Source organism: Neoarius graeffei, chromosome 7 (genome assembly GCF_027579695.1).
Source record: "Neoarius graeffei isolate fNeoGra1 chromosome 7, fNeoGra1.pri, whole genome shotgun sequence".
Taxonomy (NCBI): domain Eukaryota; kingdom Metazoa; phylum Chordata; class Actinopteri; order Siluriformes; family Ariidae; genus Neoarius; species Neoarius graeffei.
Genome location: NC_083575.1, coordinates 45,976,717 through 45,999,817, shown reverse-complemented (window position 1 = coordinate 45,999,817; position 23,101 = coordinate 45,976,717). Strand labels below are relative to the sequence as shown.

The window sequence follows — 23,101 nt, the reverse complement described above, 5'->3', positions numbered from 1 at the left end:
AAAGTCCGGGTTCAAGCCCAGTGGCCGGCGAGGGCCTTTCTGTGCGGAGTTTGCATGTTCTCCCCGTGTCCGCGTGGGTTTCCTCCGGGTGCTCCGGTTTCCCCCACAGTCCAAAGACATGCAGGTTAGGTTAACTGGTGACTCTAAATTGAGCGTAGGTGTGAATGTGAGTGTGAATGGTTGTCTGTGTCTATGTGTCAGCCCTGTGATGACCTGGCGACTTGTCCAGGGTGTACCCCGCCTTTCGCCCGTAGTCAGCTGGGATAGGCTCCAGCTTGCCTGCGACCCTGTAGAACAGGATAAAGCGGCTTGAGATATGAGATGAGATGAGATGAGATGAAATGAGATATTATACTGATCAGCCATAAGGGGGATATATTAGGCAGCAAGAGAACAGTCAGTTCTCAAAGTTGAGGTGTTGGAAGCAGGAAAAATGGGCAAGCGGAAAAAATCTGAGCCACTTTGACAAGGGTCAAGTTATGATGGCTCGATGACCGGGTCTGAACATGTCCAAAATGGCACACAAAGTAGTCCGATTCTGATTCTGAATTTAATTCTGATCTTGTAGGGTGTTCCCAGCATGCAGTGGTTAGCACCGACTAAAAATGGTCCAAGAAAGGACAACCGCTGAACTGACAACAAGGTCATACCACAAGTGCAGTTCAGCAGTGCTTTAACTTGCATGAATGTTATAATAATTTCCCTGTCAAACCGCCTGTGTGCCATTTATTAAGGCCCCAGGAGGAGTTGACTAATCAACTGCCCTGTGAATACAAATAACATTATTCCAAATGAATTGTTGCTAGAAATGTCAACTTCATTTTCAGTCACATTTAATGCGTCGTGCTTTTTTTTTTAAACTATCATCATAATATTTTAAATAATATCCATTATAAGTTCCTGGTTTCTCACAGGAGAAATGTGAGACAGCTAACGCTGGGTCCTCAATATCAAAACAGTCAACATGGCGGCGGTGTGTCTCAGCAGGAGGGCTCTCCGCAGCCTCTTCGGGTTGCGGGAGTTTTCACGTTCAGTTAGGTTTGTAATATAAAGGACCATCTTTTTCGAAATGTTTATAAATATTTACATGCTCAGCTATTGCTTCAAGAAACAGTGATCATGTGAAGTAATGTTTTGTACAGTTTAACGGACGCACTTGGGTAGCTAGCAGGACTGGTGAGTTAGCTCGTTAAATTAACCTTAGCGTCTTCATCGCTTAGTCTTATTACCGTGTGTCTTCAGACACAAAACAGAGTTTAGGTTAATAAGTAATAGAAATGCAATGACGACATTCTCACAAGTAAGGAACTAGGTTCAACAAATAATCAGGTTCACTGTTGTTAGCTCAGTTAGCGTCATGCTTTAATATCTTGTTGACTCAAGATATTACAGTAAAGCGGAATGGTGAATAAAAACCCGAAACTGTGATATATATATATATATATTTTAACAACACACAATCTATTTGTGTTTCTATATTAAATGTCTGTTACAGATATATGTACAGTCTGTGAAACGTAATCCTCCTAATGAAAGGATGTTTACAGTTAATCATCTGCATATGAACACAAACACTTTTTTTCATTTGTCTCTACTCCTCAAAGCTGTTTTCATCAAACCCCAAATGCTTGGGCATGGTCTCAATCTAGATCTAGGTTAATTAGATGTTTTAAGAATGAGATATGAAATCAACCAGTGTGTGTTTGGACCCCCACCCAGATGTCTTGCTGTGTTGAGGATGCTGCTCTTGTTATGACCTTTAGGACAGGACTTAAAGGAACAGTCCACCGTACTTCCATAATGAAATATGCTCTTCTCTGAATTGAGACGAGCTGCTCCGTACCTCTCCGAGCTTTGCGCGACCTCCCAGTCAGTCAGACGCGCTGTCACTCCTGTTAGCAATGTAGCTAGGCTCAGCATGGCCAATGGTATTTTTTGGGGCTGTAGTTAGATGCGACCAAACTCTTCGGCGTTTTTCCTGTTTACATAGGTTTATATGACCAGTGATATGAAACAAGTTCAGTTACACAAATTGAAACGTAGCGATTTTCTATGCTATGGAAAGTGCGCACTATAATGATAGGCGTACTAACATCTTCTGCGCGCTTCAACAGCGCGTTGATACGGAGCTCAGATATCAATGCGCTGCCGAAGCGCGCAGAAGGTGTTAGTACGCCTGTCATTATAGTGCGGACTTTCCATAGCATAGAAAATCGCTACGTTTCAATTTGTGTAACTGAACTTGTTTCATATCACTGGTCATATAAACCTATGTAAACAGGAAAAACGTGGAAGAGTTTGGTCGCATCTAACTACAGCCCCAAAAAATACCGTTGGCCATGCTGAGCCTAGCTACATTGCTAACAGGAGTGACAGCGCGTCTGACTGCGTCTGACTGACTGGGAGGTCGCACAAAGCTCGGAGAGGTACGGAGCAGCTCGTCTCAATTCAGATAAGAGCATATTTCATTATAGAAGTACAGTGGACTGTTCCTTTAAAGTGACATTCATGCATCCATAAGCACAGTCTTAATTAAATGAATGAATGGTTTATTTCAGTTACAATCTACAATACAAAACTTAAATCTTGTGCATTCAGCTGGCAAAGAATTATTATACATGCTTGCACTAAACATTTTCTCACAAAAAATTTTTACAAACTCTGTAACTGAAAAAGGAATAGCCTGAAGCCAAGGCTCATTTTTTGCCTATCCTGTACAATCCATAAAATAACCCAGAATATCAGTAATACAAGGGGGGGAAAAATAACAAAAATTACTCTAAATTCTTCTTCTTTGTTTCACATGGGCGGCACAGTGGTGTAGTGCTTAGCGCTGTCGCCTCACAGCAAGATGGTCCGGGTTCGAGCCCCGTGGCCGCCAAGGGCCTTTCTGTGTGGAGTTTGCATGTTCTCCCCGTGTCCGCATGGGTTTCCCCCACAGTCCAAAGACATGCAGGTTAGGTTAACTGGTGACTCTAAATTGACCGTAGGTGTGAATGTGAGTGTGAATGGTTGTCTGTGTGTCAGCCCTGTGATGACCTGGCGACTTGTCCAGGGTATACCCCGCCTTTCGCCCGTAGTCAGCTGGGATAGGCTCCAGCTTGCCTGCGACCCTGTAGAACAGGATAAAGCGACTAGAGATAATGAGATGAAATCATTTCACATGTCAATCATTTTACATTGTAATCCTTAATTATTTTACCTTTCAATGTTTTTTTTTTTTTTTTAACTCAGCAGCGATCTACACAATTTCAAATCATCACTAAGTCCTTAATGAGAAAGTTTGAACTCTACTAGCTGTTTATTTTCATATTGTTTTGTATTTTCATAAATATTTCTTTCATGTTGTCTCCGTGCCCTTCAGATCTCTACTCCATTATTTGGGGTTTGACTGACGATATGCTATAAATGTGAACCCTCACGCCAGCAGGTCCACTAGTTTGACCTTTTCTTCATTTCTGATCATCTTGAATGTAGTTTTAATGCAGAACCAGAGAAGACATTAAATCAGGAAGAGATAATGGTAGTAGAAATAAATGTCCTATTTTTCTTCTTGATAGACAAAGGATTGTTATTGATTGGCGCATAATCAGTTCAATAGGTATGATTTTAAAAAAATCAATAACTAGAAATGTACCTTACTGCACTGATTCTTAATTGTCTCAGAATATTTGTATGGCCGACGCTAGGTATGACCAGGAAATCCTCTGAAAGCATTTTACTATTAATTTCAGAATTGGTATGTTGTTTGGATTAGGAAATAACAGAAATAAAATAATCTCCATAGGTTTTCAGTGAAGGATAGAAGTCTGTGCTGCTCTCTGTGGTCTGTCCAAAAACACCGTATACAAGCTCAAGAGTCACAGAAGAAACTATTCTCAGGTGAGTTTTTTTTTTTTTTTTTTTTTTTTAAATATTAAATATATGAAGGCTTTATATATTATGTAACTGACCTGTGGTGGGTTTCCCAAAAGCCTCTTAACACTAAGAGCTAGAGATGTTCGATATTATCGGCCGACAGATATTATCGGCCCGATATTAACATAAAAATGTAATATCTGTTAATATCGTTATCGGATTTTTTTTGCCTCAAAACCGATAAAATAATGCTTGCGTTACACCCAAATAGTGCCTATGCGCTCCTGAAGCGTTTACCGGCGCAAAGATGATGACCTCATCAAGCTGCGTCTTGAAGCGTACAAACAAGCGTGGATGGCTGCAGTGACAAACTTGCTCGCTCTGTTTCAACATTATGTCTGTGGATGCTGCTATGTTGCACATAGTTGTTCAGGTACAATGTTTTATCATTTGTGAAGAAGTCAAATTTGCCCTATTTGTTGTGGGCATTGTCAAGATTATCTCAGGGAGAGTGTAATCCAAACTGTTGTTTGAGACAATTAAAAAAAAAAAAATAAACATGGCACTTTTTCCCTAAATTAAGTTGAAGTATTTTTCTTATTTTGCACAGACAATGTTAACATTTGGAAAGCCTTGTTGCATTCAAGAATGCATCCAGTGGGGCATCACAATAACATTAAGCATGTTGTGTTAATTCCACAACAGGAGATATGTGATGTTACCTAAATTAGTTCTGAGGAAAAATAACCCACATATCGACATCGGTATCGGCTGATATCGGAATCGAAAATTGAGAGTTGGACAATATCGGCATATCGGATATCGGCAAAAAAGCCAATATCGGACATCCCTACTAAGAGCATCTTAACTAGGAGAGAGTGTGTTCGTTATGCTGCTTGCTCTACCATTTAATGATGATCTTTGTGCTATGATGCTTTTGGGAAACTCTGCAATGATCTCAGTAATCAAGGCCATGCAGATGCCATAATCACCTTCCATGAATGGAGTTAAATTAACTCGATTGGCTGTTGAAACAGATTTTAGATTCAGACCATTTTCATTTAGCAGGGATGTTGCTTTTCTGGCCTGGTGTCTTTCTAAAAATAAACGTGTGCTTTGTTTTACAGTACGATGGCTGTCAGTTTTCACAGAAAACACACCAAACCCCAGGAGTTTAAAGTTCCTTCCTGGGAAGCCTGTGTTGGGAACAGGAACTCTGGACTTCCCAACTTCAAGTTCTGCAGAGTGTTCTTCTTTAGCCAGGTAACATCTTTTAAATTAACGTGTTTCTTTTGGTTCTGATCAATAAAACATCTGTAGTCCCTGCAAAAAAAAAAAAATTGTTTCATAAATGTCATTAAATAATTTTAGCGAGAATGTTTTAATGCATTTCTCTGTTATACTTGGTAGTTGTGAAATTACAGCCAGACAGAGAACGTAGCCAACATATACCAGAGTGAAGGACAGCTTATCTGTGTTTATCACTTACTGTTATGCCTACTCAATTTGTCCTTGTTCTTTTGATATAGAAGTTGTCTGTACTTACTTCCTTAACCTGGTTGTATGTAATTCCGTGTAACATAGATTAGACACAAACCACTCATGTACAGTATGTCTATAAGACTTTTTAATAGTTTCCCATTGTTTCTGCAGGAATCTTTTTCAGGTCGAAGGGGTGAAAAGTGTGTTTTTTGGCCCTGATTTCATCACACTTACAAAGGTATCAGTCAAATGTTGAGGTTAATTGTATTTTTATATAGATTTGTCAAAACAGCAACAGGAGATGAAACGGGGTTAATGCTTTCTGATCCTAGATGGATGATGATGTTGAGTGGGTAGACATTAAACGGCATGCGATTGAGATCATCACAAAGTTCTTTGAAAGTGGAGAACCTGTAACAACAGGAGTAACACATCCAGAGAGCAGTAAGTAAAGCAATGCAGAACTGAGCAGACAGGTCTGGCAATGGAATACTTGTAATTAACCAGAGTTAATTATACAATGGTAATTGTGAGTCACCATTTTTCTTTGTAGCTGTTTTGTTCAAAGAAATCTTTCACTGAACAGTTAGATATATTTTTTTTCTTCCTTTAGCTAAAAAGTAACTGACCAGCCAATCAAGACCTTTTTTTTAACGTTTGATGTATGTTTTGCCCAAGACTTAGAAGATTAAAATGGATTTTTTTGGGGTTAGCACCCTTTGATTTAAACAACATGCCTACAGCTTTAAAGGTGTAAATTGTTCTTTTATCGTGACACAAACAATAAGGTGAAAAAACAGAAATCTGGAGTGTGCGTAGGTATTCAACCCCAAAGTCAATACTTTCTAGAGCCACCTTTTGCTGCAGTTACAGCTGCAAGTCTCTTGGGGTATGTGTCTATTAGCTTAGCACATCCAGCCACTGGGATTTTTGCCCATTCCTCAAGGCAAAACTGCTCCAACTCCTTCAAGTTAGATGGGTTTTGTTGGTGTACAACGATCAAGTTATCCCACAGATTCTCAATTGGATTGAGGTCTGGGCTTTGATGACGCCATTCCAAGACATTTAAATGTTTCCCTTTAAACCACTTCAGTGTAGCTTTAGCAGTATGTTTAGGGTCATTGTCCTGCTGGAACGTGAACCTTTGTCCCGGTCTCAAACCTCTGGCTGACTCAAACAGGTTTTCCTCCCGAATTGCCTTGTATTTAGTGCCATCCATCTTTCCTTCAGTCTTGACCAGCTTTCCTGTCCCTGCAAATGAAAAATATCCCCACAGCATGATGCTGCCACCACCATGCTTCACTGTAAGGAATGGTGTTCTCAGGGTGTTGGGTTTGTGCCACACATAGCATTTCCCATGATGGCCAGAAAGTTCAATTTTAGTCTTATCTGACTAGAGAATCTTCTTCCATGTGTTCGGGGAGTCTGCCACATGCTGTTGGGCAAACTCCAAACATGTTTTCTTAAGCAATTTTTTCCCCCCTGGCCATTCGTCCATAAAGCCCCACTCTGTGGAGTGTACAGCTTAAAGTGGTCCTATGGACAGATACTCGCATCTCCACTGTGGATCTTGCAGTGTTTTCTTTGGTGTCTTTGTTGCGTCTCTGATTAATGCCCTCCTTGCCCGGTCTGTGAGTTTTGGTGGGTGGCCTTCTCTTGTCAGGTGTGTAGTGGTGACATATTCTTTCCATTTTGCTATAATGGATTTAGTGGTGCTCCATGGAATATTCAAAGTTGGGGATATTTTTTATAACCCAACCCTGATCTATACTTTTCCACAGTTTTGTCTCTGACCTGTTTGGAGGCTCCTTGGTTTTCATGTTGCTTGCTTAGTAGTGTTGTAGAGTCAGGGTCCTTCCAGAACAGGTTGATTTATACAGACATCATGTGACACTTTTATTGCACACAGGTGGATCTTAATCAACTAATTATGTGACTTATGAAGTGAATTGGTCGGAGCAGCTCTTATTTAGGGGTTTCATACGAAAGGGGGTGAATACTTATGCACACTCCAGATTTCTGTTTTTTTTCATCTTAATTATTGTTTGTCACAATAAAACAACAATTTGCACCTTGAAAGTTTTAGGTATGTTGTGTAAATCAAATTGTGCTCACCCTCCAAAAATCCATTTTAATTCCAGCTTTTAATGCAGAGCAATTCCAGCGTTATGGACGTGACACTTGAACTCAAAATGGCAACAAATGACCCAGTGCATGTTTTATTGTCTCCCAGTATTTAAACAGGTGTTGCATATTTTAAGGCTGTACCTTACTGGAGAAGTGATAGAACAAGAACAATTCCCATAGTACATCTGGGGCATGCCAGAAAATGCCAATAAAAGATGCGTTATGGATGTGACAGAAAAAGTATCACTTTTCTTGGGTGACTGTACATTTTTATCAAACTCTGTGAAATTGTAAACCTAATGTCGAAATGGAGATATCCATTTGATAGAGGGGTCCAAGGTGAATATTAAAAAATCTCTGTTTAAAATATTTTGTATTTCATGCAGAGTTTCGGAAGGAAAAGTCAGCGTTATGGATGTGACGAAATTCCGTTATGGATGTGACGCGTCTGAAATAGACATGGCATATGTTTAGAAAATCAGCAATTTAACCACCATAACCCTTTGAAAAACTCTCTAAATATCAGCTAAAACTATCAAAGTTCTTAAATAATATTTAGGATGGCTATTGTTTTGCTGTTTTGTGGATTTTAGCATACATTTCTGTGGCTTGTGGCAATAATATAGAATTGTACATGATCAAAGTTGATTTTAGCTTGGGTTTTACATTATAAGAAAGAAAGACTGACAGTGACATATTAGGTTGGTTACAAATTGGTTCAACTTATTCACATCTGTAAAATACAGGCCTAGGTGATATCTCTGGGAGTGGTTTTGATGTATTACATGTTGCTTTATTTTTGCATGGTGAGGTTGACATTTACATGGAATTGCCCTGCAACAAAACAGGACAAACACCAAGGGGGGGATGAATATTTTTGCAAGACAGTGTGTGTAATATATATTAAAAAAAAAAAAAAAGGTGCTCATATCTTGACTTTTTTTTTTTTTTAAACAACATAATGCCACACAGTCATGCAATATGGTTTATGATGCGGTATGATCCAGAACCTCACCTTGAAGCTGAGTAGTGCTATGGGGGCAGCTATCCTGGACACCCGGAATCACTGTTTCCCTCAAAGCAATTTTAGTATTGTTCCCTGAAAGACAAGAAGCTTGAGTTGAATTGATTCAGACATATAGAAGTTATATGGATAATGTACTGAACCTAAATTTAGAACTGTAAGTTCTCCCTGGTATTTTACAAAATAACGTATTTGAAAAAGTAGGTTGTGTAACAATATTTGTAGCAAGTATATGATTTTTGGTCATGCAATTACAAATAAAATTTTGGCCAAGAGACTGCTAGCAGTATCGGTCTTGTTGTTCCAGCGCTCCAGTGGTTATGGCCTACATATCTGAATATATTGTTGTGTATTATTATTATTATTATTATTATTATTTGCTCGTTCTGACTTGCTGAGATTTTTTTACATTCATCTGTCTGTTTTCTGATTTTTGTAGATGTGTCAGAGGATGATGATGAGATTGTCTCAATGATTAAAGAGCTTTTAGACACTCGAATCAGGTAACTAGTTAAATTAACTGTACATATAAAGGACTTGCAAGTGTTATATTCAGTACCGTAACTTCTGAAAAATAATTTCCATTTTGCAGGTTACCTGCTGGGCTAATAGCTGAGAAAGTAAAACTCTAAGTATAGCACAGCGACTTGTGTACTAAGACACTATACATGACCATGTGCTGGTAGAGTACAGTGCTGTTCTAGTACTGATAGATGTTGTAGCACAAAGGCTTGTGCATGTTACACACAATAGCTGCTTATATGCCTGAACTCTAAACAGGCTGAAATTGGCTAAACCATGATGTAATGTTAAAATATGAAAAATGTGCAAATCCAAGCCATTTATGGATTTTAAATTTTGCTGTTGTATGTTATTATAAGTAGATAATAAAATGATAAATTCGCCACACGTTTTTTTTCCCCCTAACGTGCCACAGTACACATCCCAAAAACCCTCTTATGCTTTTTTTTTTTTGCATATGAGGTTGCATTAGAGTTCAAAGTGCAATATGCATATACTGTACTAATCTCATAGCTGGTGGAGATTAGTGTGTAGATACGCTGAGTATAGCTGAGAGGATCAGGATTGTACATCAGTAACAGTCTGTAGTGTACATTTTCATGTTCTTGTGGGTGCTGCTGGTGTTCTTGGTATGACCATTTTAACAGCTTGTGGGAAGAAACTGTTCTTGAACCTGGTAGTTCTGGCTTGGATTTGCCAGTACATCTTTCCAGCTGGTAGAGGTTGAAACAGGAAGAGTGTGGGGTCAGAGGTGCTGCTGCTGGCGTTCCTCAGACATGTCTCGTTGTAAATGTCCCGGATGGGTGGGAGGGCAGCTGCAGTGATGTGCAGGGTGATTTTCACCACCCTCTGCAGGGCCTTGAGTTCAGCAGCTGCCAGACCAGACTGTGACGCAGCCAGTTAGAATGTTCTCCGCCATGTACATGTAGAAGTTGCAGAGGAGCTGTTGCGGCAGGTTGGCTCTCCTCAGGCTTCAGAGGAAGAAGAGGCATTGTTGGAGCTTTTTGACGATGTGTGACTTGTTGAGCGACCAGGTGAAATCCTCTGAAGCTGCTCACCCTTTCCACCGTCATCCCCTCAGTGCTCAGTGGTGCATGCACTTTGCTCCCTCTCGTGAAGTCAGCAATCAGCTCCTTGGTTTTGCTGATGGTGAGAGAGATTGCGGTCACCACTCCATGAGGAGTTTGATTTCCTCCCAATACGATTTCTCATCATTGTTAGTGATGATGCTGATAATCGTTGCGTCATCAGCAAACTTTGATGGGATTGGAGCTGTGTTTGGTGATGCAGTCGTAGGTGTACAGTACCAGTCAAAAATTTGGAGACACTTTTTCATTCAGTGGTTTTTCTTTATTTTATTTATCAAAACACACTTCATGTCTGAAAGTAATGATGTTTCTCTTTACTTAGTTGAGTGGTTCTTGACCGAGTATGGATTACTACAGTTGTGGAGTAGGGCTATTTACTGTTTGATCTCAAACACATTAAGAAGGCAAGAAATTGCAATAATTAACTTTTGATGAGGCACCTGTTAATTGAAAAGCATTCCAGGTGACTACCTCGTGAAGCCGGTTAAGATAATGCTAAGAGTGTGTAAAGTGTCAAGGTAAACGGTGGCTACTTTGAAGAATCTAAAATATGAAGCGTTTATTTATTTATTTATTTATTGTTGTTGTTGTTTACCACATAATTCTGTGTGTGTGACACTTTCTGTGCTGGGGTAAATGAGGAACTGGGAGGCAGTCTTCACAATCCAGGCACGTTTTATTATTTCTTCGATTTTTTTTCAGTGACTGCTGACACACACACACACACCCACACATACCATATGTATTGCAGATCACTGCTCTGTCATTACTGGCCATCTGAAAGATACGCAGGCACGCACATTAATAGACAGCCAGTAATTACACAGGTGTAACTCGTCATGTTACCTGCTTGTTCAACCTGATTGCTTGCTGTTCACAGCTGACGCTTGACCACGCCCTCGCCGTCACGGTGTTTATTTCATAGTTTTGATGCCTTCAGTATTCAACAATGTACAAAATAATCAAAATGCAGGAAAAACCAAGGAATGAGTAGGGGCGTTCAAACTTTTGACTGGTACTGTAGTGTCAGGAAAGAAATGTAGGTGAGCAGTGAAGTTAGGTTAGATTAGATTAGATAAAACTTCATTGATCCCTTTGGGAGGGTTCCCTCTGGGAGGGTTCCCTCAGGGAAATTAAAATTCCAGCAGCATCATTACAGATAAACAGAGAAAAGAAATAGAGGAAAACTTCTAGATAAATTAAAAATAAATTAAGTAGTTACATATAAAAAGAATAAGATATGGGGGAGAGAAGGGGGAAAGGGGAGGGGGGCGGCAGGAGAGATATTGCACATTATGTTGCACATTGTCCGGTATTGCTTATTGTTAGGCTAGGCTACTGCTCCTTCCCGTCCTCTGTCCTCCTGTTACCCCCCCCCCCCAGAGAGGAGTTGTACAGTCTGATGGCGTGAGGGACAAAGGAATGTGTTGAAACTCATCATTAAAGCAATATTAGGTAGGATTTTTACCTTAAAATATGAGCTTTAAAATAATTTTGATGGCACACTGACTTATCATAGAGAGAATGGCTTGTCTTCCATTCCAAGTCCTTGTCCAGTTAGCCAATTATAGCACTATGCAACTCTGGTAGAGTGTCTTCAAGACCTCTCACAAGAACTGTTCTAAAATGTTCAATATAGAAAATAGTCATAATACAGAAAAACTTATGAATGAGTGGTGTCCAAACTTTTGACTGCTACTATACATATTGGTTAAAATAACCTGTATTTGACTGTAAGCCTATGTGTCTGGTTGCATAACAATAACATTTAATTTCTAATTGGACTACAGTGGTGCTTTTTTCTGCATAAATATGACCTAAAACAACATCAGATTTTCACACAAGTCCTAAAAGTAGATAAAGAGAACCCAGTTAAACAAATGAGACAAAAATAGTATACTTGGTCATTTATTTATTGAGGAAAATGATCCAATATTACATATCTGTGAGTGGCAAAAGTATGTGAACCTTTGCTTTCAGTATCTGGTGTGACCCCCTTGTGCAGCAATAACTGCAACTAAACGTTTCCGGTAACTGTTGATCAGTCCTGCACACCGGCTTGGAGGAATTTTAGCCCATTCCCCCGTACAGAACAGCTTCAGCTCTGGGATGTTGGTGGGTTTCCTCATATGAACTGCTCACTTCAGGTCCTTCCACAACATTTCGATTGGATTAAGGTCAGGACTTTGACTTGGCCATTCCAAAACATTAACTTTATTCTTCTTTAACCATTCTTTGGTAGAACGACTTGTGTGCTTAGGGTCGTTGTCTTGCTGCATGACCCACCTTCTCTTGAGATTCAGTTCATGGACAGATGTCCTGACATTTTCCTTTAGAATTCGCTGGTATAATTCAGAATTCATTGTTTCATCAATGATGGCAAGCTGTCCTGGCCCAGATGCAGCAAAACGGGTCCAAACCATGATACTACCACCACCATGTTTCACAGATGGGATAAGGTTCTTATGCTGGAATGCAGTGTTTTCCTTTCCCCAAACGTAATGCTTCTCATTTAAACCACAAAGTTCTATTTTGGTCTCATCTCTCCACAAAACATTTTTCCAATAGCCTTCTGGCTTGTCCACGTGATCTTTAGCAAACTGCAGACAAGCAGCAGTGTTCTTTTTGGAGAGCAGTGGCTTTCTCCTTGCAGCCCTGCCATGCATGCCATTGTTGTTCAGTGTTCTCCTGATGGTGGACTCATGAACCTTAACATTAGCCAATGTGAGAGAGGCCTTCAGTTGCTTAGAAGTTACCCTGGGGTCCTTTGTGACCTCGCCGACTATTACATGCCTTGCTCTTGGAGTGATCTTTGTTGATCGACCACTCCTGGGGAGGGTAACAATGGTCTTGAATTTCCTCCATTTGTACACAATCTGTCTGACTGTGGATTGGTGGAGTCCAAACTCTTTAGAGATGGTTTTGTAACCTTTTCCAGCCTGATGAGCATCAACAATGCTTTTTCTGAGGTCCTCAGAAATCTCCTTTGTTTGTGCCATGATACACTTCCACAAACGTGATCAGACTTTGATAGCTCCCTGTTCTTTGAATAAAACAGGGTGCCCACTCACACCTGATTGTCATTCCACTGATTGAAAACACCTGACTCTAATTTCACCTTCAAATGAATTGCTAATCCTAGAGGTTCACATACTTTTGCCACTCACAGATATGTAATATTGGATCATTTTCCTCAATAAATAAATTACCAAGTACAATATTTTTGTCTCGTTTAACTGGGTTCTCTTTATCTACTTTTAAGATTTTTGTGAAAATCTGATGATGTTTTAGGTCATATTTATGCAGAAATATAGAAAATTCTAAAGGGTTCACAAACTTTCAAGCACCACTGTATATGAAAAGGAATGTTTGTAAAGTTCAAATTATAAACCGTGCTCGACCGTAATGTTTTGAAATCATGTCCGTTTAGTAGATCTACTTTTAATGTGTGGCCCTGTCATAGCTTTTTATAAGTTGTCTGCCTATTGAGTAGGCTACACGGATGCTGCTATCAAATAGATCAATGTACTGAATTTTCTTTCACTGAGAACTACTCAGTAAATTGGACCAAAAGAAATTGCTTTAAATATTTGTTTTACCATCTGTTACTTTAATAGCAGTGACAGCCCCCCCCCCAAAAAAAAAAATTTCGAGAAGATGATGTTGACTAGTGTGTAGTGTAGCTTAGTGTTATTGATAAATGACACCTCCAGTTTCCAGCCTTTCATTAAGAACAGCATGTCTAAGCATGTCCTTTTGTGGAGAGGTCCATAAGCTAATAAATAAATAAAGGTTGTTGAAGAGGGTTCAAAGAGAGTAGAACCCAGCCTCCTTTCAGATCAATTTCTCATCCATTTATTTTGGGAGTATCTAATGTATCTCGTGAAATATCTAAAAGCTGCAAATTAAACACTGGAAACCTGTTAACTTTCGAAAATTTGCCAATGAACTGTGCTATATTTCCATTTTTACGAAGATTGAACAAAAAGGAGGGTGCAGCACTTTCTGTTCCGACTGCCTGTAGTTCAAACAATTTGGTTTATTCTTCAAAGTTCCTGTTGGCTATATTTTGACTCATGAAACATGATCCCACTAAAGGATTCTATAAAAGCACCTTGATGTGTTTCCTTGTTGTCAGACCGACTGTACAGGAGGATGGTGGTGATGTCATCTTTAAAGGTTTTGAGGATGGCACAGTGAAGCTGAAGCTTGTTGGCTCTTGCACAGGCTGTCCCAGTTCCACAGTTACTCTGAAAAATGGTATTCGGAACATGCTGCAGTTTTACATTCCAGAGGTGGATGATGTTGAACAGGTGAGAGACTAGTCATGGCATGACAACATGGCCACAGATGTGAAAAAGCTTTCAAATGCCTTAGTTCAAGACCTCTGTCCTCCTCACACATTTCTCTCTTGCATTTGTTCAGGTGGAGGATGAAGTGGATGAAATCAGTATGAAGGTGTTTTCAGAACTAGAGAGAAAATTAAAAGATTCGTAGCTATGAGGTTAGCCTGTTTTGATGACCTGCAGAGTTTGGGCTTATCCATAGAGGAAGATCACTGACCAGTGGCCATTGTACACAGCTGTAATAGACCTAAAAATGACTCATTGTACTTTATCCTGGTAAGAGTAGCAGTGGATTTGGAAACTACCCTCGGAACCCCAGGCGTGAGGTGAGAATCCATCCTGGGTGGCATGCTAGTCTCTCACAGCGCACTCACTCATTCAGTCACACTTTTTGTGCAATTTAGAGTGAATGAACAAGCAGGTATATAATAATATACAATAGGTCAAAACTTTATCGTAATCCTATTATAATAAGAATATTAAACTAGTTTATAAAATACGCATTATAAAAATGTCAAATGCTTTTCATTTTGTATTTTTTAATAAACTATACTACAGGTTCTCTCTTACTTTAATTCAGCACACCCGTGGTTTTACCCTACATTGTCTATCATTTAATACAGGATTTGAAGATGGGGCTAAATACTTTCATGCTGAATAGAACTGTGAATAAAGTAAAAGCCTGAATTATCCACTAAATATCACAAGGCAAATATGATTCTGGTGTTGCTTGGAGTACTTTGCAATCTATTCACAATTAACAAAGCTCAACAAAACTTTCGCTCTGCTTTAGTGTAGTATTGTAAATTTAGCTTTGACCCTGAATCTAGGTGACTGTTTTGCATGTTCTTCCTATGTTCAAATGGGTCAAGTATGGTGCCTTGTGATCCAGGATGGATTACTACCTCACATTCAGTGTTCTGGCTTTGGATTCACCATGACCCTGACCAGAATAAAACTGTTATTGAAGAGAAATGAGTGAATCAATGTGTCTTTTGCCAAGTAGTAGGATTTATCTCTTTCCAGTTCGGATGTCCTTTGAAAACATGGGTGTTGGTGGCAGTTAGAAGCCAAAATGCAGTTGTGTGTGGTTTTTTTTTTTTTTAAACACAGGAGTGCAGCCTTTTAAGTGCTGGCTCTTCTTCAGGTCATGTGAAATACACAACAAATGAAACGTTTCAGAGGGATGGTGAAAAGTGATTGTTCCTTTACAGTCCAAGTTTGTTGCTCTTTGTATAAATGGTGAATTAAAACCAAACTATTGCTGGTATTAACCTGATAAATGCTGTCTGTTTCAATTTCCTGGAAACCGGCTGTACAAAATTGAGTATATGGAGTTAATCTTTTCTTTAAATATCTATGTAACTGTGCATAACTAATTATTCTAATCTGAGGGCATTGAATTGAGGGTTCAAAATAAGTACAAGTCTAAGCTTAAGATATACTATACTCGTATTTGATATAGGGAAATTATTTTTTTCATTGAAACTTGGTTTCAGTTTATTTGTTTAGGGAGAAAAGGCAAGTTTAAAAATGCTCTATAGGAGTTACTGTTTGAGAAGAGCATCAGTGTGTACACTGACCAAACAGTAAAGTAAATATTAACTGACCGGTGGAGACGACTCGATCAAATCCCATGACATGCAGTACACCTATAGAAAAGGGTTTCTCCAGAGTTATTGTAGGAATCTCAGCTTTTAGGCAAGAACAGAACCCCAGGCCTATGCAAAGGGTTCGAAACAGAACCTATTTAAAAAGCACCAGTCATCCAACCTTTTTTTTTTCCCCCTCCTAAATGTCCATTAGACATTTATAACATTTTGTTTCAATCAATGACTGAATTTAATTTGATTTCACAACAGTACATAATGCATTTAGGGTGAAGGATCGAACAGTTTTTAACCTAGGAAATATAACCTAATAAATTATTAAACCCTGAAGCATATCTCTTTTTGATATAAAGATTTCTTGTTGTCTGAGGTAATTAATGTTTAAGCAAACCTAAATGTACAAATATCAGACAAGTGCGCCATCTAGTGGAACAGTGAGGTCAGACGTTAAATTATAAAATGAATCTGCTCAGGGTTATGAAGGCAATAAATAAATAAGGGGGGCGGGACCCACATCATTCCTCTTTGAAAAGATCTTTGTATAGTTTTATTTAACTTCGCCTATTAAAATATAAGCTGGTGCCCACAACAGCGTCACCGATTACTGTGGAAAAAAACCCAAAAGGTTTTATGACTCTTTTTGGTGTCAGTGTTGATATGTTCTTTAAATCCGTTCAGGATACTGACAAAACTGGGGACATTTTGGAAAATTTACATTTTGCTTCGAGAGACCCGAGAGCATTCCATGTTAGTGGCATGACGTCACCCGAACGACGCGCATGCGCAGTGTTCATTCGCACCCGCGCTGTGTCTCCGTACACTACCAGGAGTAAGCGGCTACGGTAAATAGACGCTGGGGAATTTTGTGTAATATTTATTGTGCTTATGACACGCAGCCTTTTGGACGGCAGACTTTATTTTGTTTGCTAATTTATGAAGAATTCTTATCGTCCAGTAGTAGTCCCGAGATATCTAAGCATGCTAATCACTGGTCCTCAGTTAAAGAGCAGCTTAGCACAGTGTCCCACAGCGAGGCGCGGGCTCACAGCCCAGGGCTAACGGTAGCTCGCTGAGCTGAGCTAGCCTGCTGCGGCCGCTGCACGGGCTGCTGCTGACTCGGCATTTTTAACCACCGTGTAAGTAGAGAAGTTTTCTTCGAGAAAAAAAATCCATATCTAGCCCCTTGTTTGTTTTCTGAATGTGTTGCCTTTCATTTAAAGCCGCTGGATAGCGCTGTTGTTGCTGCACGTAACCGATGTACATGGCTTGTCAATAGGCTTTAGCGAGCTGGCTAGCTCCGTTTATTTAGCCCATATTAGCTTCGCACGTCTGCTGAAAGAGGCGCAGGCTAGCGCGCTGGGTTGCTAGCTTCACGGCCTGTTTTTATATACAAGACTAGCTGACTAGACTGCGTTTTCCACAGCACAGGCCATCTCCAGGATCGTTCCTTTTGTGTCTTTAACCGACCTGATTACTTAGTTGATGTATTTTACAGTTTAAAGGCAGACTTATTTATATTTGTATCGAAGATAGCTGTGCAGTTGGGATAAGGCGCTAGCTCTATGGCTAACAGGCTCACTGTGGTACACTGCATGGTCAGGAAGAGGATATCGCGATATTTCGTGCAGTAATATTCACACTAGCTGGTGTGCCACGGTTAAAGAAAGCTCGATCTGCACCATTTTAAACGAAATTTTCTTTTTTTTTATTAGAATGTCATGATTTATCTTAACAGGTACAGTTTATTTCATACCACACGCAGAAAATAGAAAGGGGGGGAGAAAGAGACTTTACATATGTTGGGTATAACATACCGAGAAAATAACTACACAGCTAATCCGGCTCAGTGTCATGGCCATTGTAATACAGTAATAACAAGCGGTCGGAGAGCTGGAGGAACAAATAAGTTAGGACACACATGCAAAACCCACTTATAGCAAATAAATAAATAAACAAACTCCATAAAATATATAAATAATAAACATATATATAAAGTGGCTTTATGGGTCTGTCTCAGAAACTGGGTACTGTGGGGGGGCCCCACTAAATATACTCTCAGTCAATAAACTACCCGGTTTTGAATGGTGATGTTGGTTTTAATTTGAAATAAAATGATGAAATAAATAATACAGATAAAACTAAGTCTTTGATGTGAGTACTCTCTTCAGAATTTGGCAAAAATTCTGCGAATTTGTGGAAAAATGGCGGCTTGATCTGGGACATGATAAATGGTTGACTGCATCGCGTTCCCTTAAAAAGGTTGTAGTCCACTGAAAAGTCTACAGTTATCACTAATTGTATTTGTACAGGCCCACTTTACACGGGGACGGTCTGAAACAAAAACGCAAAAGTCCGTTTTCGTTCTCACTTTTTTCCGTGTCTACACGACCGTTTTCAAGGAGGAAATCTGCGTCTATACGGTGACGCATAAATGTGTGGAATTCAATTGGATGTGCATGCCAGGCGGCTAGGTGGTGCTGTGAAAGACCTCCGCTATGTCTGCACGCATGCGCAACGTCTTCCGTCTTGTCTGATCTGCACATCTGCGCCGCGAAAACTTTGACTACTCTGGCTATGGTAAGTAAAAAAGTAAGAGCGTACTATACCCGCCTCTGTTCATTAACGGTATATGTGCAGATTCGGTATAGATGTTCGAAGGACTCCTGGACGTTTATTAAAGCTGCCAGAGCAGCTTGAAGGTCCGTTGGATCGATGTAATCAGACATGCTCTTACTTTTTTACTTACTTTCTTACTTCCCGGGCTGGCATGTACAGTATATGACATATGTATGACGTAAACGCGTACCCGACGTGAGCAGATCCGAGCAGAGTTTCGTGTATTGGGTAGTTTAGACGGATATGCAACGGGGGCTGTTTTTAACTTATTCACTCTGGAAGGCGTTTTCAATTTTTTCCGTTTTTCAGCCTCGGAAACGCCGTCCCCGTGTAGACGAAAGGCACTTCCGATAAAATATTTAGTCGTTTTTGCCCGACAGCGTCCTCGTGTAAACGGGCCCTTAAGTTGTAACTTTTATACACCTAAGGATTGGTGCGCTCACAGAATAATCATAACCGTAATAAAACATCATGCAAAATATTTGATCACCGTTGTAACTCCGTTTTCCGCATACCCAAAACCAATACGATCGTGTGTTTTGATCTAAACGGAAAGCCTCAGGGTCAAGGTCACTACCTCACCAAAAGTAGTAACTTAAAATCACTACGGCATATAAAAATTTAGTTATAAATCTGCGATTTTGTTTTTTTTAAATGAAAGCTGAAAGTTAGGTAGAGAATGTTTCTTACAGAATATGTTATAGTGGTAGCTGGTCTTGTATGAATTTCTGAGCTATAAAATGAGTTGTGGTCCTTTTTTTTTTTACCGTAGTGTGTTATTTGTGTGCGGGGAAGGACACACATTAACAATTTGCATGTGTAGAATGGAATTTTCCACTCCAACAGTTAGAAGTTGATCTTGTTTCCATTTACGGTCTCTCTGTTACGTGGGTGATCTGTTCAGACGTGACCACTGAAAAGGTGAGTTTTGACAGTTTTATTTTGTTTTAGTCTTGCAGTATAAGGCAATATATAGATGAAAGTCTTCCGGATTTACCCGGAAGTCCGGATATTTGACAAAACTCTTGAAATGTCCAGTTTTCAGAATGGAGAAATTTATTTTTTGCGTTCCTAGACGCGGCGTAATACTTCACATCGTCCTTGCATGGGCGCAGTCCTTAAATAGCCCAAACATAGTTCATTGATTAAAGACAGGTGTTCTTTGTTAACGGCATGCATGCTGGAGCTCATTAGGCGCGCGCGCTGGAGCTCATTAGGTGCGCGCGCCCGAGGCGCCCCTTCAGGTGCACGTGCTAAGGCGCGCAGGACTGACACCGTTCTGCGCAAGTGCAACACAATCACACTAGAAAGCATGTTCAAGCTGCCAGTGTAGCTGCAGTCTTTTTAGTTGCGAATTACAAGTATTTCCAAGTGTTGTTAATTCGCCATGTCAAAACAAGCAAAACTTTCCTCCTTCTTTCGACGTGAAGAGAGGTAAGCAATTTATTATATATATATTTTTTTCCCATCAAAGTTGCATTTTGTGGCTTCGGAGCTAAGTTTTAGTGCCGTTTCTAGAACACAACATCAAGAAAACGTGGAAGAAACAGCAATAATGGAAGAGCCGGTTTCTAAGCTACCTAAAACTAGCAATGGTAATTATTTTTTATTACATAATGTACTCAGGCTGCCAGTCAGTGTGTGACAACGACCCCCCCCCCCCCCCCCCCCCCCCCCGAAAAATCCTAGCCACGCCCCTGATTTATATGAGAAATTTGGTATTCATTGGTGTGTTTAAATTTACAGACAATATGAACTAATGTAAACAATTGGCTTCAACTCACATAAATATGAATTGAAAATTTTTAGTTCACACAAACGCACAACTCTACTAAAAGATTGATAAACGAGGCTCAATGTCCCCAACACTGAAACCTGAAAGCTTTAGAAACTCTAACAGACCTTTACTTTTTAACAGTACTGTTTTGGGATTTTGCTGAGTTTACCTTCAACTGTCTGATTTTTTTTTTTTTCAAAGTAATGAACTGTGTAGCAGGAAAATCACCACGTTTACTCCTGAAAATTACTCATTAACTAGGGGAATTAAATTTGATATTTTTGACATGTTAATCATTAATGTGCATGAAAGAAAAAGGCTTAAAAGTTATAACTTGTTTTAGTGAAAATAAGTACTAAAATGCACTAGAATGCAGGGTTTTGTGTGTTATTACAGTTTTTTCAGGGGACGTTGCCCCGCCCCCCCAAAAAAAATCTTAGTTTGACTTTCAAAAGTTCAGGATTTTTTTTTCTTTGCTCCACTTTCGTCTCTAGCAATAGAATGTTTCTTTTTCATCTTACTTTCATATTTCGTAGTGTTTGCGTATTTTTGGCCAATATTTTGTAACCATGGTCAATTTAGATCAGACTTTTGATAGAATCTACAGCCAGTCATTTTGCCCCGCCCCCGCCTCGCTCTCCGTCCGGTGCGGTAGTGATGTCCCGATGCTCGCGCGCCGCAGCAGAGACACGCGCGACCTTCAGCCGGTACAGTCGCTGTTCTTTTACCACCGCCGTTATTCTCATCTTTCCGGTGTGTTCTTGATTTTTCCATTGTGTCCTATTTCACCACATTAAATACCCAAAATGAATCCTATTATTCATATTTAAGTGAATAATCAATTCAGTCATCATAACTTGGCATTTTTAACCCAAGCAATCAAAAAGAGGAAATTTATTCAATATTTTCACTCATCTGTGCAGGAGGGGCTTTAATTCTTCATGATGTAGTTATTTTATATGTACTAGGGATCGACCGATATGTTTTTTCAGGACCGATACCGATTATTATGGAATTGGGATGCCGATAACCGATATGTGCAACCGATAAATGTAAACATTATAATTCACATGAAATTAAACATAGCACACACTGACACAGACCTTCATATCCATGAAATGTATGTTTAATTGTAAAATTGAACATGAAATTTTGTGCAGGGAGATGCCAGCAGAATTTGTACAATAAAGTCAAACATTAGTTAGAATAAAATGAGAAATAAAATAATAATAAAATAAATATTCACCAATAAAAAAATAAATCACTCCCTACTATATTACAGCTCACCATTTTCAGTGGAAAATAAATGAAAATACACTCTGGATTCTGGATAGAGAAAGTGAGAACGGAGTGTTAAAAGCTCTGGTTAAAAGGAGCGGCTCTGCTCCTTTAAGAGTATATCGCTTTCTGAATCAGAAGCGCTAGCGAGGAGAATCACTTGCGCAAGAATTATAAATACTAGTGGAGTACATTACAGCGCAATGTGAAGTAGCATAAGAACATTTAAGTCAAGAGTTTAATTGATGTATTTCGTTCATTAGCGTTTATCCAAGCAAGTGCGCATCCACGACACAATTAATTACTGAGCCCACAACAAGCGTCCTGACAAACTCCCTACAGTATTACACAGCCTACTAGCACCATATCACACCTGGCGTGTTTAAATGTTCAAATCGCGCTTTATAAAGTTACCTAACATATACAAGTGCAATGCGCTTTTTGAGCACGAGTCACGTCATGAAGTTTACTCATCACCATAACAAATAGCCAGTAGGCTTGCGCTAGCCTACAGAACACAAACACTACGTTTTAGTTCGTCTTCCCTTGACCACCTCTCTGTATGGCTGTGCCATTCTACTGTTCGAGTAGAACTACTGACACATTCACAACGTTTCCAGACGGGGATTTAAAAATGACTGCAGCCTGCGTTATGCTGGGGACTGCTTACTATGGACAACATTACATGTAGTTTCAGAGAGACTAGTTGGTTGTAGGCTAATTCAAGTGCTTCCTTCCGTAAGCTAAGTTTGCCTGGCTACACAGATGCAAATGGACAATTTTAACGAGTAGTAGATGAAGAATGTAAACATATAATGATGTTGTGCTTTTGCAACTTGTGTGTTTGTGACTTATTGCGGCAAAAGCAGCGTGTCCTTACCTTGAAGTGGGATCTGCTTCTGCCCGAGTGCCCGTACGGCCGCTTGAAACGGTTCACAGCGTTTAGCTACACGTGTTGATTGGCTGTATCCCTTGTGCCGCTTCTGCCCGAGTGTCCGTACGGCTGCCTTGAAACAGTTCACAGCGTTTAGCTACACGTGTCGATTGGCTATATCTCTTGTGCCAAACAAATCAGATGTTGTGGTGGGCGGGACCGTGTTCTTGAACTCAGAGAGGCGAGTGGAGGAAAGGCCATGCAGTGACAGTCGCGTTAGGAACGAAATGGCTGCAAAAAGGCATGTTATCGGCATATCAGTGGAAATTATGGCCGATACCGATAACCCTAAAAATGCAGAATATCGGCCCGATATATCGGCCAGGCCGATTACCGGTCGACCCCTAATATGTACATCAATTTTCCAAAAGCATTTGAATTGTAATCAAAACATTTCCACAGTGGAGGCCAGATAAAGCAAGATGCTATCTTTATTCTT

General features: G+C 39.8%; 2 protein-coding genes across 3 annotated transcripts in view; both read left to right on the top strand.

Annotated features, from left to right (window-relative positions):
* The first annotated feature begins 958 nt into the window (after window positions 1-958).
* zgc:110319 (uncharacterized protein LOC796111 homolog) lies at window positions 959-15,730 on the top strand. The gene is made up of 8 exons (XM_060925771.1): window positions 959-1,038; window positions 3,788-3,882; window positions 4,986-5,121; window positions 5,512-5,578; window positions 5,673-5,784; window positions 8,931-8,994; window positions 14,240-14,414; window positions 14,527-15,730. Exons 1-8 carry the CDS (start codon window positions 965-967, stop codon window positions 14,596-14,598), a joined length of 795 nt encoding a protein of 264 aa, XP_060781754.1. The 5' UTR covers window positions 959-964; the 3' UTR covers window positions 14,599-15,730.
* A 1,120-nt stretch (window positions 15,731-16,850) lies between these two features.
* Window positions 16,851-23,101, top strand: part of ccar1 (cell division cycle and apoptosis regulator 1) — a 51,224-nt gene continuing 44,973 nt past the window's right edge. The window contains exon 1 of one of the 2 annotated variants that reach the window (XM_060925769.1): window positions 16,851-16,899. The gene's annotated coding sequence lies outside the window, so the exon portion shown is untranslated. Of the gene's footprint in view, window positions 17,194-23,101 lie in introns of both variants that reach the window. The other variant, XM_060925768.1, reaches the window with a different exon arrangement.

Excerpts from the sequence above, each read along its gene's own strand:
- zgc:110319 (XM_060925771.1), top strand. The coding sequence starts at position 965 with ATGGCGGCGGTGTGTCTCAGCAGGAGGGCTCTCCGCAGCCTCTTCGGG. Across the intron at positions 5,785-8,930 it reads AGTAACACATCCAGAGAGCA|ATGTGTCAGAGGATGATGAT; the intron begins GTAAGTAAAGCA and ends TGATTTTTGTAG. Across the intron at positions 14,415-14,526 it reads AGGTGGATGATGTTGAACAG|GTGGAGGATGAAGTGGATGA; the intron begins GTGAGAGACTAG and ends GCATTTGTTCAG.